At 37.8% G+C, this 19,326-nt stretch overlaps 2 protein-coding genes across 8 annotated transcripts in view; one reads left to right on the top strand and one right to left on the bottom strand.

Moving 5' to 3' along the window:
- The window catches only part of LOC127950757 (transcription elongation factor A protein 1), a 174,441-nt gene that overhangs the window by 113,988 nt on the left and 41,127 nt on the right, over nt 1–19,326 (bottom strand). The gene's annotated exons all lie outside the window — the stretch shown is intronic.
- The window catches only part of LOC127950743 (catenin delta-2-like), a 72,035-nt gene that overhangs the window by 50,089 nt on the left and 2,620 nt on the right, over nt 1–19,326 (top strand). For 5 of the 7 annotated variants that reach the window (XM_052547979.1, XM_052547976.1, XM_052547974.1 and 2 more), the window contains 12 exons: nt 1,778–1,910; nt 2,343–2,556; nt 7,091–7,274; nt 9,601–9,718; nt 11,438–11,623; nt 13,111–13,305; nt 13,833–13,983; nt 14,824–15,046; nt 15,971–16,055; nt 16,348–16,474; nt 18,381–18,512; nt 18,771–18,847. In XM_052547979.1, coding sequence (XP_052403939.1) covers nt 1,778–1,910; nt 2,343–2,556; nt 7,091–7,274; nt 9,601–9,718; nt 11,438–11,623; nt 13,111–13,305; nt 13,833–13,983; nt 14,824–15,046; nt 15,971–16,055; nt 16,348–16,474; nt 18,381–18,512; nt 18,771–18,847 — 1,825 coding nt within the window. The remainder of the gene's footprint in view (nt 1–1,777; nt 1,911–2,342; nt 2,557–7,090; nt 7,275–9,600; nt 9,719–11,437; nt 11,624–13,110; nt 13,306–13,832; nt 13,984–14,823; nt 15,047–15,970; nt 16,056–16,347; nt 16,475–18,380; nt 18,513–18,770; nt 18,848–19,326) is intronic. The other 2 variants (XM_052547977.1, XM_052547975.1) reach the window with 1 other exon arrangement.

Below are 19,326 nucleotides of genomic sequence, written 5' to 3'. Positions count from 1 at the left end.
AACAAGCATTCATTTCTCAAGGTTAAACAATTATAAAAAGCAACAAAGATACAGCAAGTGAAAACGAAGTAGCCATGTTTCAGGATTATCCCATTTTGACCTTTTCCCAATGGATCCCATTCTTCTTTGTTGACCGCAATTGCCCTCTCAGGTTTACTGGTTGTGCTAGAGAGAACTGGGAAATTCTACAATAGATGTTTCCCATGGTGCCTCTTACCCAGAGATGTTTGTCCATCAAGTTGTTGTTTTTTGCAAGCATCTCATTTTCTCTCTACCGTCGCATCTTAGTTTTTCTTTATTCTTTTCCCACCTTCCTTGTGCTCTCTATCTATCATTACCATACCATTTATTTCGTACTGGATCTTTTTATTTGAATTGATTCCTTTAGTTTGACAGCCTCTGACATGGTGTTAGCGTAGACACAGTGTTTTGTTGTCTGAGAATGAGAGAAAAAGAAAAACACAATGTTCTCCTCGCTTGCCTACATGTGGTGTTTCAGAGCAGACTTCAGAATAGTATGTTGAATTTACTTCTGCTGCTTTTTTAAATCACATTGTTGGTACTGGTATTCTTCAGATAGAGCCGCAGGACCCAAGGGTTTAGGATATGTAGATCTTCTCTTGTGTGGGTTCCAGGCACCTTAGGACTGCTCTAGGCAATAGCACAGCTGTCACTGATACCCCTTGAAAAGGCCAATATTTTTGGGAGGATGTTATTGTCTGTATACATTAGCTGAGATCTAACGTACCTCTGCAGAAAGCATCAAAATCAGAATTTAAAAATGATTGCTGACATGTGATGGCTGTGAAACCTTTGTTTCTTCTACGTGATTATTATTATTATTTTATTTTAATTTTTTCTCCTTACAAAACACTGTCATGCATCATTTTTGAGGTTAATTTGTTTTCATTGTACGTGGCATTCGTTTTTATTTTAATTAGTATTACTTTACTATTTTCAAAGCAGAAAAGTAGTGCATTTAACAGTGGGAGACCACAGATGTTGGCGGAAAGTTGGAGTATGTTGCATTCAGTTTGATGAATTGCAAAGAAAAAGAGTCAGAGCTTCAGAGAGGAGAATGTTTTTAAAGATGTTTACACGCCATATAAAAGAAATACACTACCAGTCAAAGGTTTTTGAACAGCAAGGATTTTTGTTTTTTAAAGAAGTCTCTTCTGTTCACCAAGTTTGCATTTATTTGATCCAAATACAGCAATAATGAATACAGCAAAATAGTAATTTTGTGAATATTCAAATAGAAATTCTTTCTATTTGAATATGTTTTTAAATATAATATATTCCTGTGCTAAACTTTCAGCATCATTACTCCAGTCTTCAGTCAGTGTCACATGATCCTTCAGAACTCATTCTGAAATGCTGATTTCTACTTATTGTTATTATCAATATTTAAAAGATCAGCATTTATCTGAAAAGCAGTTTTCAACAATAATAATAATAAATGTTTTTGAGCAGCAAATTAGAATATTACAGTGATTTCTGAAGGATCATGTGACTGGAGTAATGATACACAATCACAATGAAATCACTTCTTTTTTTAAGAGTAAAAATATTTCAAAACGTTACTTTGATACTTTGGTTCAAATAAATGCAGGCTTGGTGAGCCTGCATTTATATAAAAACATAAAAAATATTACTGTTCAAACTATTGACTGATAACGTATGCTGTTATTCACAAACATGCTATTTTAATGTTACTATGTTTCTTTAGGTCAAAGTTTCTCCACATTCACTTTTGTGTGCATATGTCCCTCTTCAGGGAATTTGGCTGGAGGGATCCTGAACTGCCGGAGGTCATCCAAATGCTGCAGCACCAGTTTCCATCGGTACAGTCCAACGCTGCCGCCTACCTCCAGCACTTGTGCTTTGGAGACAACAAGATCAAATCAGAGGTAACTCCTGCATACCAACATCACACACATTCTGCATATATAGACTATCTACTAATAAGGCCGTGAAGTGAGGATCATTATTTCAGGTTAATTTGAATTTACCTGCTGATTCAGGCTAGTTAGTGCACGATATAATAGTAAAGCTAACCATTTAATCATACATAATTAAGATAACAAAATATAAAGGCTTATGAACTTTTAATAAAAAGGAGGAAATGCTTTAACTCTTTATGTCACTTTGTGGAACCTTGGCAATCTAGTCAGATGCCAACAGCAACATTCTTTTTAAGAATCTCATAAGAATCTATTTTGCTCACCACAGCTGCATTTATTTGATCCGGAATGCAGAAAAAAAAAATGTAATACTGTGTAATATTATCTTTTTTAAGTTTAACATATTTAAAAATGTCAATTATTCCTGATAAATATCAGATACGGAGGCAGGGTGGGATCCAGCTGCTGGTGGACTTGCTGGATCACCGTATGACAGATGTGCACAGGAGCGCCTGTGGTGCACTCAGGAACCTGGTCTATGGCAAGGCCAACGACGACAACAAGATCGCCCTGAAAAACTGCGGTGGGATCCCTGCACTTGTGCGGCTCCTGCGCAAGACAACAGATGTGGAGATCAGAGAACTGCTCACAGGTGCTCAGAAAACATTAAGCACATGTATTTATAATTCAGTTTCAGTCCGTCTCTTTTGTTCTCTGGCGTGACGGGATACTGATGAGAAGTAATTTGTTTGACCACACTGAAAGAGAAAATGCTGCAGAACTTCCTCTGCCTTCAAGTGCACCTTTTAAAAGTATACCACTGAGTCATACATGTGTTATTTTGATATGCATTCAAGTCAGAAGCATAAAACGAAATAAAAGAATTATATTGTGAACAATAAGCCAAATAACAGCATATAAATTCATGAAAATTATTCATTTCAGTGTATTATTTAAGATCTCCACTGAATGTTTTTGTTATATAAAACGAGCCTGATTTGTTCATGTTTTTGTAGCAGCACAAACCAATGGTGCTTTAGTCTGCCAGAAAGGGCGGAGCTGATGTGTATATAATTCGGCTTGCAGCGCCATTTCGTCAGAATCTTCTCCTTCAGTGACGAGGACCATCTCTTCACTGAATTCACTGACAAGTCTCCCCTGCGGCCATCTGGTGCTTTCTTAAAGAGCAAATTAGAGCAAATTTCCAGCGTGCATTGTTTCAAAGGAGCCCTTGCACGAGTCAGACGGACACAGCAATGTGTTGCCTGCATGGGCAGTCTTCGCTTGCAGATCGCCTTCTTCACTGAAGGCAGTACTTCCGACTCCACTATCCCATTTCCTTTCTCTCCTAAGAGAAAGAAAGTGCTGAGCAGCAGCTCTCTCTCCATGGGTGTGAGTGGTTTCATGTCAGCCCAGCACCCGCATGCCCCCCTCTCCCTGCTTAGCCTCATCGCACCAGTGTGCTTCACACAAGAGGATCAACGCTCCTGCATTGCAGCGAGCGGCTTGGTTTCCTTTGGTGCATCCAAGGAAGAGATTACCATCGACGACTCGATGTCCTTGAAGGCATCAGATGCTGAAGAATGGTGCTTCCAGCGAGGAGCCCGTAGCCCGCCCATCTTGCCAACCAGTAGCCAAAATCAGACACTGAGCTAATCCGTGTTCTCTCCATGGCAGGATCTGGGTCTTGAGTGGTCGGCTCCAGAAGACCCCGCCCATGGCCTTTTAGATGAGTGGTTCTTGCCGGGACGCTGTCAACTGCCTTCCCACCAGTGGCCCAAGAACTGACAAAGACCTGGTGCAGAGTCACAGTTTACATACATAACGCTCATTCATCTAGAATTCAAAGATTCCCACTTTTAAGCATGACTTTGCTTGGCTATTCATATGCTCATACCTTATTATTACGATATTTCCACTTCAATTATAGTATGTAGTTATATGGAAAGGGATGTTGAAGCAGTGAGATTTGACAGTTGAAATTAAAAGAAAAAAAGTGAACAAACCTTGTCGCGACTGATTAGGACACAGTGTCTGCCTCCCATCTTTGAATGTGTGGTATCTTCATTTCCCCTCTCACCAAGTTCAGCATACAAATACATTGTATGTGACCTTTCTGTCACTGTCTCTGGCTTCTATATAATTGGGCTCAATTTGTTAATCTGTTCTCCTAGAATCATCAGCTTGTTACCGTAGACCCCACTACCCATTAAATGATTCGTTAATGATTTTCTAATTGTTTAGGGCTATAATAATTAAGGATAATACCAGTGCTTGGTGTAGCCTCTTTAGGGACTTTTGTATAATGAGTCTTGATGCTTTGACAGAAGACAAAGACTCAATCCTATAGAAATATTTGTGGTACTGAGACGATTCCTGAGAGATGTTGGAAAAATTAGGCAGCAATTTGCTTTTTTGAGGCATTTCATAAATCTCAGATGCTGAATTGTTGGGAGACACTTCAATAGAACGCCACAGCTCCCTTGTGTTTCAGCCTAGCGAGCAAACAAAATGTCCATCAATTGAAAAATTCTTCCTGAATCCAGAGCTCAGAGAAATACGGAGCCCTGCACATGACATGCAGGAAAAAATATTAGGCTAAATCGTGTGCACGATTTACTAATTCGTTCCCTCAATGTACTTAAACGTGAACATGATTACTATTGCGTTCTCTTGAATTACTATTGTGTTCACTCGATTTATAAATTGTGAGCACGATTTACTAATTCGTTCCCACGATTTGCTAAATTTTTTTAAGTACATTGAGGGAACGAATTAGTAATTCGTGCACACAATTTATTTATTTTTTCTTGTATGTCATGTGCGGGGCTCCATAGAGAAACATTGAAAATTTTTCAAATTAAAAATAGTGAAGCTGAGTGACATGTGCTTATTACAGCTACATATCTCTGTGCTTGTACTCACTTTAGCTGCAACATTTGGAAAGAGGCGAGAAGCCATTTATGCTTTTTCAAAGACAATTAACAAGTAAATTAGAGAGTGGTTTAAATTAGGAGACAAAGTGTCCTCTCGTCAGTCCATAATAAACCCTCCTCATGCAACATCTCCGCAGACCCCAGTCGCTGGCTGAATTGCTGAAGCCAGAAACGGCCTGTTTTGCCTGCTGGGGCCTGAATTTGAGCTCAGAACTCTTCATTCTGCAGGTGGTTGCATAAAAACAAGAAGTCTTTGATGTTTAACAAACAAGATTGGATAGGATAAGATGAGATTAAATTGGCTGGAGCACAGAGCTGTACACCCTGTTAGCAGCACAGAGGAAGGACCTACAAAAGTGCTCCCCGTTCACTGCAGTGAGTCCATGAAATTAAATGTAATGAAAAAAGTTAGTAATATATATGCTGCTTGGTTATGCATTGCCAATTCTAAATGGCTGTCAATGATGAAAGGTGCTTTTTAGAACCAGATGGTGTAGTTATTATAGCATCTAACAGTAGGGGCTAACAGGCAAATGCTAACCAGTCAAACATAGAGCCCTTGGATTTAGCACATCATTTCTTTAGTGAGGTCCTTCATGACGTCCAAAAAATAGCCTATGAGCTGAATTGAGAAACATTTGTAAGGAAGATGTTTCTTAGCATTACCGACTCATTAAAAGGTGATTATAGTGTCCCACATGAACGTTGTGGGTGATGCCACATGGCAAACTCGCTTCAGTGGAGGGTACCAAACAAATGACAGGCAAGCATTCATAGACTGTTTTTTAATTTTTATGCTTCTACTATGTAATAAAAGTATGCCCTTCACTGTTGTATATACTATATACTATCACTATAGTGTATACTTTTGAATATGTAACAACAACAACAGATACATTTGCACTATCATCACCTTTTATACAGTAATGAGTAGCATTTGATACGTTTTGAGCTTGCTTGTGTTCTAGCGTCTAGATAAACGTGTGAGTACTGTGGCAGCTTCAAACTTGTTTTTCTGGACAAATTGAACTGAAAACAAACTCCTCTTTTTGGACAAAAAAAATGAAATATGGATGTACTATTTTTAGGATTTTGGTTTCACTGGTCTAAATTTTGTGCACTATTTCGGGAAGCTTTTTGTTATAACACAGGAGTGAACATTTTAGAACAAACATGCACTACCAAAAATTTAGGGCCAGTTTTTGATGTTTTTGAAAGTCTCTTGTATGATCAAAATACAGTAAGAAATTAAATATTATTAAATAATATCACATAATCATTCTAGAAATCATTTTAATATGCTGATCTGGTGCCCAAGAAGCATTTCTTATTATAATAAATATTGAAAACAGCTGTTCTGCTTTAATATTTTTGTGGATGATATGTTGTGTGTATTTTCTTTAGAAGAAGTTCAAAAGAGCAGCAATTATTTAAAATGTTTTTACATATTTATAATTGTGTAAAGTACATTTCAAATATACATTACAAAAGTCTATATTTGTATATGGGGGGAGGGGTACATGTAATCGATTATTGATGAATGAAAAAATAATTTATATATAAAAAAAAAAAATATATATATATATATATATATATATATATATATATATATATATATATATATATATGTATATATATATATATATATATATATATATATATATTCTACTTTTGACATACTGCTGTAATCATACTACTTTATAATATGGGATGCATCATACTGTTTAGGACTGTAAGTCTGTGATATTTAACAAACAAGATAACATGCAATTAGCTTGAGCTTTATACTCTGCTAGCAGCAGGGAGGAGGAACATGCAAAAACGCTCCCTTGTTCACTGCATCAGAGCTGTAGGGGTCTCATGAAAGATATGAAATATTTATAACGTACTACTTTTAATAATATGCTAAATGAGCTACAGTTCAGCTGCATGCTACTTTCTAGCAGCTCACAGTTCATTCTTGATTGCGATGTGGCTTGGATCACACCCTCAAATGTTCATACTAAGAGCTGATGAGGACACACTAGTGAAACTTTTGAAAGTGTTTCATTTGAGGGCTCTTGACCAAGACCTCATGCAATATTCAAAAGAATGTTTGCAGCCTGCCGTAATCAGTGTTTTTAATGATATCTTTTTCTGCACAACAAAAACTCAAGGTTAAGAAGAGAAATTGTAGTCTATAAATACAGGGTGTGTATTCTCCACTGGATCAGACATTTTTAGGTTCATAGCTGATGTTCTTGTGTACAGGTGTGCTGTGGAACTTGTCCTCGTGCGATGCTCTGAAGATGCCCATAATTCAGGACGCTCTGGCAGTGCTGACCAACACAGTCATTATTCCTCACTCGGGCTGGGACACCTTGCCCCTACAGGACGACCGCAAGCTGCACCTGCATTCCTCACAGGTGCTCCGCAATGCTACCGGGTGCCTCAGGTACAGTTCCTAATTAATGTCAATCAAAGTTTTAATTCAACATCTATTGCCTTTCATTGTTCATTCATATTTATGTACAGGCAAAGCATCACTTTGAAGGGCCTGTTGTTGCTCTTAAGAGGCTTAATTTTCACCTAGAAGCAATCATTGTTTTATTAGGTGATTATTCAAGTAAGAATTATGCAAATATTATGTTAATGCCTGAGCGTTTCTGTCTTTCAAAGCGAAATGATATGATGAATTTGTTTGCCTTCAGAAATGTCAGCGTATATTGGGGTCTCGGAGGCTTTTCCAGGAGCCCTTCACTGATAACTTAAGTTAATTGATTTGAATAAATAGATTCAATTGCAGTAGATAAATCTGGCCAGTATAAGAATTCGTGCATAAAACCATTTTGTGATAGAGCTCATTCTGCCACTTTAGTAGGATTATATTCTGCCCAGTATTGGTGGGATTCAACAATAGAATTCTGTAGCTCTGGAATAGTGTTAGACACTGTGATTGTGGATCTGGTGGCATGCCAAAGCCTTCCTCTTGCAAAAATCTCCTTTGGACTCCAAAGCAATTATGTTGCCTGTTCCTTTAGCTACTCCATTCATTATCATATATCAAAGAAATTAATACGAAGGCAAGGATGCATTAAACTGATGTCTTCACTGAAAGTGACAGTAAAGACATTTATATTGCTACAAAAAAATTCTATTTTAAATAAATGCTGTTCTTTTGAAATTAATATTAATCAAAGAATCTTAAATGAAAACAATCATGTTTTTTGCAAAAATAGTAAATCAGCACAATTGTTTTGAACATCAATAATAATTAGAAATGTTTCTTGAGCATCAAATCGACTTTAGAATGCTTTCTGAAGGATCATGTGATACTGAAGACTGGAGTAAATGGCTACTGAAAAAGCATCTTTCCCATCCCATGAATAAATTATATATCAAAATGTGCATGCTTTACAGAAACGGAATGATATATATATAATGTTAACGTTATGTCCCATACGTTCTTGGGTACTCTACAAAATAGTGGAAGATGTAATTCAGGGGGGAAAAGAATGATAATATTATTATAGTATTTTTTATACATTTCAATATTTTTATTAAAATTTTGTCCTAAAATTTGTCAAAAATATAAAAATGTTGTATAATAACATTTATGTATCGCAGATCTAAACATTTCAAATCTAAGAGTATGGCTCGATTATTTTATCTTAATGTTAAATGGTTAACTTGCACATATTCTACACAGCAAAATAAACTTTTGATTAACCAAAACAAAATATGGCCATAACTTGACCAACTTTTTGATGAGGCATTAAAATGGCGATACTTTAGAGTCCAATGGTTTGAATGAGGTTGGATTTGGCAGGACACAGGCAAGGGAGAACCTTTGGAAGCACTATGTGCTGTTTAAAACACCTCTCTAATACATTTGACTGCTGTATCTTGTGGCTTTGTAATTTTTATTTCTGTGACGAATGTTGATGCATCATGCAAAAGTGATGATCACATTATTTGCACATGTTCAGGCTTTTCATTGTAATGCTTTGATATTGTTAATTTTGAAATCATATTTTCCAGTTTCTAGTTTTTGCTGACTAGATGGAAAAGTGCATTTTGGAGCTATTACAAGCTCAATCAAAACATCAAAAAATCTGCAGGTACTTCAGAGCTCAGGAACTTTTTGCTGCAAAACTCATTTTGATATTAACAGAACTTTACATTTATAGCACATACTACATGCATATACCATCCTCTCTCCTCCTGCGCATCAGCTTTCAGGTTTGAAGCAGCAGGATTGTAGAAAGTGCTGAGTCACTCTTGGATGGCTGGACTAAGCTCCCTACGCCCAGCGTGATAATTAATCCTCTTCATGGATGGCTGAGGAACTAGAAGTCTGATTGAATATTTAATGGTTGGACACAGTTGCCACACCACCTGCAGCTGCCTGAGACACACAGGTCTCTTAGAAGCTTCTTGGAGAGTGCGAGAGAGAGAGACGACAGGATGCGGTCTTTGATTTCTCACAGGCACCTTCGAATAAGGCCCTGCTCAGATCAGACTTCCCGATTCAGGTCTCCCGAGGCTCCAGCTCTTGGGATGCTAAGCTTGTTGCTTTGCGGCATGGTGCTGGTGATTCATAAAGCTGATGCTTGGAATTTTTCTACCTTAAAAACTTTTTAAAAAAGTATAAAAATCTGCTGTCCAAACATTGCTGTGTTTGAAAAGTATTGATTTAGAAGCTCAGAACTGCCAAAACGTAATCAATCGAGTCAATAATAAAACATGCGTGACATTGTGTATGAATGTGTTTTCGACAGGAATGTGAGCTCAGCCGGAGAAGAGGCCCGCCGCAGGATGAGAGAGTGTGAGGGACTGACTGATGCGCTGCTCTACGTCATCCAGACAGCCCTGGGCACCAGTGAGATCGACAGCAAGGTTTGACATTTCCCTCCCCTGCCTTTTGTACCAAAGTATATGCATTCAGCAGAGCACTTGGGAGATTTCTAGCAGGTTTAGTTGTGCAGGTTTTACTCCCCAACCATTTGGAGCACTTCTCCACTGCTAAATGTTAGATGAGAGTGAACACACAATGCAAAATGGGCAAAAAAACCCAGTCTAGACCAGATTAGTCTCAGACCGCACGCCCACTAACCACCCACCCACAGTCCGTTCGCTCACAGTCGGATGAATACTGCACATAGCACTAAAAATCACTTATGATCTTGTGTGCATTGTTAGCCAACTATGGACACAACTTGCCAACATAGTTCAGTGATTCAGTGTTTCCCAAAACCATAGTTCCAATAAACATTTGCACTCTATGTTATACACTGTAGTTGTGTGGCTGAAACTGTCTGCGGTTAGAAGCAGAGTTTCTTGTTTTTATGGCTTAAATTCATCATGCTCTTGAGAGAACTAAGCAAGCTAACAGGTAGTACATCTTTTAGTTTGAGAAAGAATGTATTGTTTTTGAAGAGTGCACATGAGAATGTGCTCAGGTACTCCGGAGGAGCATGACATAAGAGGGAAGTTGTGATCGAATGAAGTGAAACAATGGGGTGCAAAGGTAGTGAACTAGCCTTCAGATGCTGTTTGTTATTTACAGCAATAATCTGACATTAATTCAATATCAAACCAATTAAATAACAGCAAGAAATTGTTACTCCATCGCCGGTGCGTCAGTTTCATTACAACAGTTCTATATTATTAAACCAAAATGATTTGAACTTAATAAATTAAAACAAACTACAGTTGATTTCTAAACAGTACACATTGATCAGTGGGAATTTCGAGCTGATTTGAGCTTCTCTGGTGAAGCAGGATTAGATGCAGAAATAGCTGTTTTCAGCTGAACACAAAATAAAATAATATTTTATTATTACAATGTTGGAGGCATTGACTTCTATAGTCAACCGTGTGGTTACCAGCATTCTTCAAATTATGTTCATTTGTGCTCAACTGAAGAAATCCCAAGCATTTCTGATCTAAATCTAGATAAAACTATCTTGGATGCTTCTAAGCTGGTCCAGTATTTAATCTTTCAAGCAGGGACATAGACGTTTTATTAGACAGACAGTTAAGGTTTTTTTTGTTTTGTTTTTTTTGACTCCTCTAATTGCTTTACCACCAACAATGTTGCAAAAAACAACAATAACTGCAGTCGCTTTTAAGCAAGCTTTATGGTAATTATGCAGATAAAGTCATGGAGTGACACACCTCTCTATATTGAATTTTTGATTTTCTAGAGGTCTCTGTTACTGGCATAATACTTTGTGAGAACAAGTTTGAATGAGGGGGAAAAAAAGAGCGTCACACTTTAATCCCTCTGAAAGCATTTACAAGATCAAAGTCGTCCTCTTTGTTTTTCCTGCCTCACTGCTCATCACAATAGGATTAGTTCTCCAGCTCTCCACTGGAGTCCGTCCAGAGGACTAATCTAACAAGAGACTATTAAGAGTTCAGGGCACAATAATGCATAGCCTTCCCAAAGAGGACAGATTGTCTCGCAAATACAAAAAGACATTTCGATATTTGCTGTGTCAAATAAAGCCAAACTGGAGGTGTGTTACGGTGTGTTTCCATGTTTTGCAAATTTTGTAATCTGACAACTTGTTTTCCCTCCAATCTTTGCGCATCAAACGCGCCCCCTTCTAGACCATCGAGAACTGCGTGTGCATCCTGCGGAACCTGTCCTACAGGTTGGCGGCAGAGACGTCTCAGGGGCAGCAGATGGGTTCGGAGGAGCTGGACGGGGTTCTGTGCACCGATGCCAGCGGGAAGGATGCGGAGAGCTCCGGCTGCTGGGGCAAGAAGAAAAAGAAAAAGAAGAGCCACGATCAGGTGGGCTGGGGGTTTTTATCCCTGCAGCTGCTGGCAATTAGCATCACTTAGCAGCATTCGGGTGCGGGTCGCCTGCGTCGACACTCGTCCTCCTCCAGTGAATAATTACGTATTTTCCAGGCTGATTTCATTTAGTTTCTGAAAACAGATGAAGATAAGGGCATCGGGAGTGTTTGTTTAGCATTTGCATGGCATGAATAGCGAGGTAAAAGGTGGCATTACTTTGCATTGTGGCTTTTAAATAACTAAATTGTCTGTGAGTCATCTGTTCCTTTAACAACGATGCAAATGCACATCTGGTTGTGCGACGGTTGAGTTTACCCTGTCTATTTAATTATCCTGTATCCTAAACAACCAGGGAGCTTTATCTTCAAATATTTCAATACGCAGCAAAAAAGTACCATGTTATTTCCAATAAATACTATGGGATTCTTCATATTATCTTGGAGTGCCATGTAAATACTACTGTATATGAATAATCATTCCGTACTGTGGTATGATAATCAGTGCAAGAGCCACATTGGGTTGTTGTGCTCTAGCAGGCAATATGAGTTCTAGTCTGGCTCATGACATCGCTTAGTCCTGTTTCCCCCTCTTCTCACATCATTTCCTGATGGCTCTGTACTGTGCTTATTTAAAAAATGGCCAAAAATAAAATAGCATCTGGCACTTTCCATGAATAGGGTACAATTTGGTGTCCCATTACACTTTGGCACAAATCCCATGTTTTTTGTTGTAAAACCCCCTCCGTCCTTGTTAAATTATGATTTTTGGCCTGTCCCATCTCCACCGTATCTAGTAATTTAAGCCACAGACAGTGTCTGTATTAAAAATTAAACAACAGTGTTATCATTTTTGCTGAAATTTAGTTCATTGTTGTAAAAACCATGAACAAAAACCTTTTAATTTCCCAAAAGAAATATATTTGGCAAAGATGCATTAAATTGATCAAAAGTGACAGATTTCTATTTTAAATAACTGCTGTTCTTTTGAACTATTCATCAGTCATTTTAGGCAAAACAACTTATTTCAACTGTAAAAATTAAATGTTTTTGAGCACCAAATCAGCAGATATTAGAATGACTTCTGAAGGATCATGTGACACTGAGGACTGAAGTAATGGCTGCTGTAAACTTCTAGAAACACTGTTTCCTATTTTTGGTGATTATTTCCCTTTTATATATTATGTCCATGCTACTTTGGATATTGTTTTTACGTATTGTTTTATTGCTAGAAAGAAATCACAGAAATCAGGGTTAAGGATCACATATATTGCTAACAAGGTTTCAAAGCCACAAAGAAAATTAATAAAAAATTTACTAAATCAAGGCTGATGATCTATATTTAATAAAGGTCGAGCACCTCCTTTTTTTGTCTATTCTGTTTTGTTTCAGCCCCTGTTTTGTAACCTTGTGGAATGTATCCATATATGACTCTTTTTCTTGATAGTAACACTGTAATAACACTCAATCTTTCTCTGCTTTCAGTGGGATGGTGTCGGGCCTTTCCCAGACTCTAGTGACCCTCCGAAGGGACTGCAGATGCTGTGGCACCCGTCCATAGTAAAACCATACCTCACTCTACTGTCTGAGTGCTCGAACCCGGACACACTGGAGGGAGCAGCTGGGGCTCTACAGAACCTGGCAGCGGGTAGCTGGAAGGTAGGCCCCAACTTAAAACCTGTGAGTAACCCTGCATCCAAAGAGCCACGAACCAAACAATCTGGCTCTGGCACCCATCACCATTATGACTGACACTAAAACACATTCATACCTCAGTTTTGCTGCCAAGGTCATGGAGTTCTACAAACAGCAAACACATGTCTTAACACAAACTTGGAGAACATAGTGAACTTTATATTGAGAACACAGTCTCTTTCAAGTGAACACAACCAGTGTAAGATAGCTGATGGCTTCAAGCTCGCATCTTCAAATGCATACAATGTAGAGAGCTGAATTCTCACTCAAAGTCTTGAAAGTGTAAACAGTGACTGGGATATTCTGTCTAATTTAGCAATTTTGCACTTCAAAAAAATCTTCTGTTGTCATTTTCTCCTCAGAGGAATGAAACAAACAACAGTGCAATGAACTAAATTCACATTTCATGCAATGTTGACACCAAAACCTCATTCCAGTGCCCCTGTTTCTGTTCAGCTGATGTGATGATGATTATTTTGCGGCACCCTTTTGTCTGTTTCATGTGCGTGTAGTGGTCGGTGTACATCCGTGCGGCAGTTCGGAAAGAGAAAGGACTGCCCATTCTGGTGGAGTTGCTGAGAATAGACAATGACCGGGTGGTTTGCGCCGTGGCCACTGCCCTCCGAAACATGGCCCTTGATGTCAGAAACAAGGAGCTCATAGGTAGGTTTGGGACACAGAAGTGTGTTTGCCTCAAGCTAACATTTTCTCTTTGACTCCACCAGAGCCGAATGCCGCAGAGGTACGTGTACCTTTAAATTACTTGTAAACCGGAGGCCTTTCAAAATCTGTTTCCTTTTGTGTGTGAGTGTGTGTATTTGTGATGTGTGTATCAGCGATGGCATCTGTGTAGCATTTCGAGTCAGGTATTGCAGTGAGGCGAGGTGCCATTGTTTGAAAGGCTGCTCACGACTCTAACAGACTATTGATCTCTTTAATAGTTTGTGTATTCTGATGGGCCCCCTTGTCTCCCTGGCAACCGCTCGCACTCTTTCAGTCTGGTCTTGGCCCTGTGTGAGTTCGAAGGCGTGTGAATTTCTTTTGGAATATAGGGCAAAAGGAACGGCATAAAACTCTACGAATTTCGAGACAGCAGCACCATTGGAATACTGATGCTGCAGGCTCATTTCAGATAGAGCTGTTCAAATGTCCTTTATTATTTAAGGAAATCAGCGATGAATCGGGCAAGGCTTCAAGTGCTCATGGGAACCTTTCTTTCATGTAACTTCAATGCATACCGGTTTTGTAGCACGGATCGTTGCAGATAGAATTAGCTCCCTGGTGGGAATGGCTCTTTTGCGGTCACGTTAAGTGTAATAGAGCTGCTGGGTAGTGATGTGGGTGTATCGGACGCTTTGGCATTTTCAGTCGCGGCCTTGAGGTTCAGTGCCTTTAAAGAGCTCTGCATGCCGACGGTACAATCCGAATCCAAATCTCTGAAAAGCTTGTCACTCCTCCTCTCTGACTTTTCTTTTTCATTCATCTCATTCATGCAACCCATAGGCAAGTATGCCATGAGGGATCTGGTCCACCGTCTACCGGGGGGCAACAATAACAACAGTACTGGCACAGGGGGTACCAGCAAGAGTATGTCCGATGACACCATCACGGCGATCTGCTGCGCTCTGCATGAAGTCATCACCAAGAACATGGAGAACACCAAGGCTCTTCGTGACGCCGGCGGCATTGAAAAACTCATCGGCATTGCCCGCAGCAAGGGAGACAAGTTAGTATCTTATTATTCTGTAACATGATCACAACCGATTAGAGTGTGTAGACAAAACCCCATTTTAACTCTGTTATGTCCCGTAGAATTAGGCATATTTAAATGGAAAGGAAAGTAGTTTGTAAAGGAAGAGGACATGCTGGATCTTCCATACATTACCTCTCCTGTACTGTATTAAAAACTCGTTTGATAATGGTTATTTTTTGGTTGACACACTGCTTGCTGTTCAGGTAGTAAGTTGCAAGATATTTTTTTTAAAGAAAATTAATGCTGAAATTATTAACTGAACTTTTATTATGAACTAATTGACTTGTTAACTGAAAACATGTAATATGGTTTTCCCAGAAATATTAGAATGATTTCTGAGAGATCATGTGACGCATAAGATTCCGCTTTGCCACCACAGGAATAAATGACAATATATGAAAATAGAAAACAGCTATTTAAAATGATAGTAATACTTCACAATATTATAGTGTACTGTTTTTTTTAATCAAATAAATGCAGCCATGGTGAAGCTTAAAAGACATTATGGAACTTTTGAATGCTAGAGTAGTAGAAAACTCATTGCCACAGCATTTACTGTAGATGTTATGATATTTATGGTTCCCGTTAGAGCTTATCTTCTGTTAGAATTTATCACCATTAGAGAAATCTGTGAACAAATTGAGCTGAACTAAAATTAATTTTTATTCCACATCTCCCAACACGTTGTTTATATAGCTGAGAAAGTACTTTCTATAAAGTTTCAGTATTGTACCACAGGGTTTTATTTAGTTTGCACTCTTTGCAAAAAATATGAAGCGATCCATTATATTAACAGCCCAGAAATGGATTAGAAACTGAAAATTCACTCAAACTGCTTACATAATTGCAGATAGAGCTATGAGTTGTATTCATTTCCTCTTTTATGTTTCCCTACAGACACACACCGAAGGTGGTGAAGGCGGCGTCTCAAGTCCTCAACAGCATGTGGCAGTACAGAGATTTGCGAAGCCTCTATAAAAAGGTAATACATTCAGAAGACCTTGCTGTTCTCGCATCTATTACATTTGCTGCTATATACTTTGAAATGGGCATCAATGCAGTTAGAGGCTTTTTGCTGCCAAGTGGTGCAGCTACAGTATCTACCAGCGGGTGCTAAGTGGCCATCCTGACCCTTTGGTTTATCTGATCCAAGTTTTTAAAAAGGAATTCAGTTTCAAATGCATGAAAATCTGTTTTGTTTTATTACCAAAAGGTTTTAATGAGTGGAGATTCAGGATGAACAGATGATCATGCTCCTCTTATTTTTATGGCAGGACGGCTATTCTCAGTATCACTTCATTGGCTCTTCATCTACAATTGAGAGAGACAGACAACGACCGTATTCCTCCTCTCGCACTCCATCTATCTCTCCTGTGCGGACCTCACCCAATAATCGATCAGGTGAGAGTCTGTATTGACAACAAGCGATATCACTGATATCATATTTGCACTCTACCATCCACATCTTTATCTCATTGTCAGCAGTAGATTGGAAGAATAAAAAAAGTACTTGAAAAGTACTTGTTTTCAAAATCAAGTAGTCAGACTTTTGTCAGAGAGTGCAATAATTAAAGCATCTAAAACAAGCTGACCTCATTTATCAACTAGTCAGTTTTGGGAGAATTTGTCATTCATAATGACTAATCCCAAAATAGTACATTAATGGAGATAAGAAGAGTGTGGCTTATGCTGTTATGTGATCATAGAGGGAAGAAAGCTGTCAACATCCTGATATTTGTCAATTTCAAACTGACGGCGGGTCGGAGAATACAGTACAGTACTGTCAGTCAGGGCGCAATGCCTATCCTAATTACACAGCGCTACAGAAGAGTCTGTTCTGCTTAATTAACACGCTTTGTTTTGCAGGCACTGTCTGTTGTCTAGTTGTGTTTCAGATATCAAAGTTTATTTTAGTCAGTTGTGCTTTTGAACTCATCTTATGCCTTCATTAATAGTGCCACATCATCTCCAGTCTGTAGTAAATCTTTATTCAGAATTCTCATTATGTTTCTTCGAATGTAGTCTAGAGGCAACCTGAATATTAAATGCTCATAATGTCCTCACCTATCATGGGACAAACAAAGAGATGGCATATTTAATCTACCTGCTGCTCGGGAGAAGGTGGCGGGGAACTATCCCAAATGAGAATCTCACACCTTTTAAATTGTGCAATTTGCAATTTTCTCGGGGAAATACAAATTTCTACATTTGCAATTAAGATGGCCATCTAGCATAGACCGTACACCAGCCAACAAAGTCAGGCTTAAAAATAGTAAAAACACAATATCTTTCATTAAGAGCTGATTCATTAACATCAAAATAATGAAATGATGACGAGTTAAGTATCTCTTTCTGGTATAATGAAGTACTTTGTTGTAAAATAATCTTTTCTTGTATTACTGAGGACATTATTGTGTTTCATCAACTCTGTAAACTTCACGTTTATGTCCCAGGGGTTTCATGAACAGATTTCATTTTGCTTTTCGTTATATGACGGTCACATTAAAACTCTGTCAACTTTATTATTATTATATTTTGATACTTTTCAGTAGCCTTCTACATACAAATGTTATTGTTTTACTCTTGCCCTTATTCGAAACTATATGAAAATTAATCATAAAATACAAAAAAAAATTATAAAATAATACTAAATAATACTAATATTTGTTTTAATTATGATAATCTGAACAGAGTGTGAGATAATTCAAATCCATTTCAGTATTTATGGGTAATACATTATTGTAGTTTTACTAAAATTACAACAGTTATGTTATATTTTGTTGTCAAATTTCCTCTCCAACGAATTTATATATTTATGATATAAAATCTAATATAATTTTGTTAAACTTTAATGTTTTTAAATTAAATTGTGCATGGACTATGCAGTAATCTGTTAATATAATATTTGGTTAATACTTTATAAAGGTGTCACCTTGTAGAAATACTTGGATCTCACTTTCTGACAGACAGCTTTATTTAAACTAACCAAAGCTTTGCCAAGAAAACACAAAGCTGACAAGAAAGGTGAAATAAATTATTGCTGAAGGAACAAGTAAGAGGCCCAGACAAAACCAATCAATTACCTGACCAATTCCGTTTCGCAATTAGGAGGAGAGCAATGATGCTTGTTTGTCTCAAAAGGCAACAAGAGAATTGCTTCATTACAGTAAATGAGTTTTTTATGTAAAATAAAAGATCCCTTGATGGAATGAGATCTTATTGTGCTTTCAAATGTGATACTTTGGCCTAAACAAACAGGCTGTTTTCCCCTCTCACTCATTATTGTTTGACTTGCTGTGTTTTTTAGCAAGTGCCCCCACCTCCCCTCGAGAAATGATGAGCTTGAAGGAGAGGAAGACGGAGTATGAGTCAACTGGAACCAATTCTGGTTACCATGGAAACAAGGGCGAGCACACCTCCAGAAAAGACGCCATGGCAGGTGAGGTTAAAGCTTCCATATATGACTGACAGACAAACCAGCCAATTACACGAGAGAGCTGTGATTAGTGAAAGTAACAGTGTAACAGTTATTCCACGGAAAAGTATCTGATATCTCAGCTTTGCGTCTCAACAAAAGTCACGAACTGTAATTCATTTACCTGCACACCTGTTTCATGTCAACGTTTTCTGTAGCAATAGAAAACGTCAAAGCACCTGCCAGTCCTCTGAGACTCTTTATAATTCACTGTCTCTGCAGCTCAAATCTCCAGTGGAACATCTACACTGTTCAGAGGTGCTTACATGTCTCCTGGTGATGACATCAAACACAACCAGGTGAGCTCACGACATCACACAGAATTCTAACGTGTATCTTATCTTGACATTTTCATGTGTCAATAAAGGGGGACATTTTTTTACATTTATTAAATGTTTTATTTTTTAAGGCAACTGATATAATTATTATAATATTTATATAATAATACTGAAATAAAATATATATGTATATTATTATTATATTTTTTATCTTTTTAACTTTTTATTTTTAACGTTTTTGTTTAATATTATTTATATTTCTATAACTTATTGTATTTTGATTGTCAGTCGTTATAAAGAATACAAAGAAAGCTTTGTTTTTTGCTTTTTAGTTTAAAAGGCAAGGTTATCAAGAGATAAACAAATACAAAATGACAATTACGCCAATTAATCTCAGCTCCTTTCTGGATGAAGCTTGTAGAAGAATATATTTGCTATTTATTAAGTATAATTTTTAAACCAAGTAGATGGTATATTAAAATAGTGAATTCAATTAATCA

The sequence above is a fragment of the Carassius gibelio genome, chromosome B2 (assembly GCF_023724105.1).
Source record: "Carassius gibelio isolate Cgi1373 ecotype wild population from Czech Republic chromosome B2, carGib1.2-hapl.c, whole genome shotgun sequence".
NCBI classification, from domain to species: domain Eukaryota; kingdom Metazoa; phylum Chordata; class Actinopteri; order Cypriniformes; family Cyprinidae; genus Carassius; species Carassius gibelio.
This window is presented reverse-complemented; position numbering and strand designations above follow the sequence as displayed.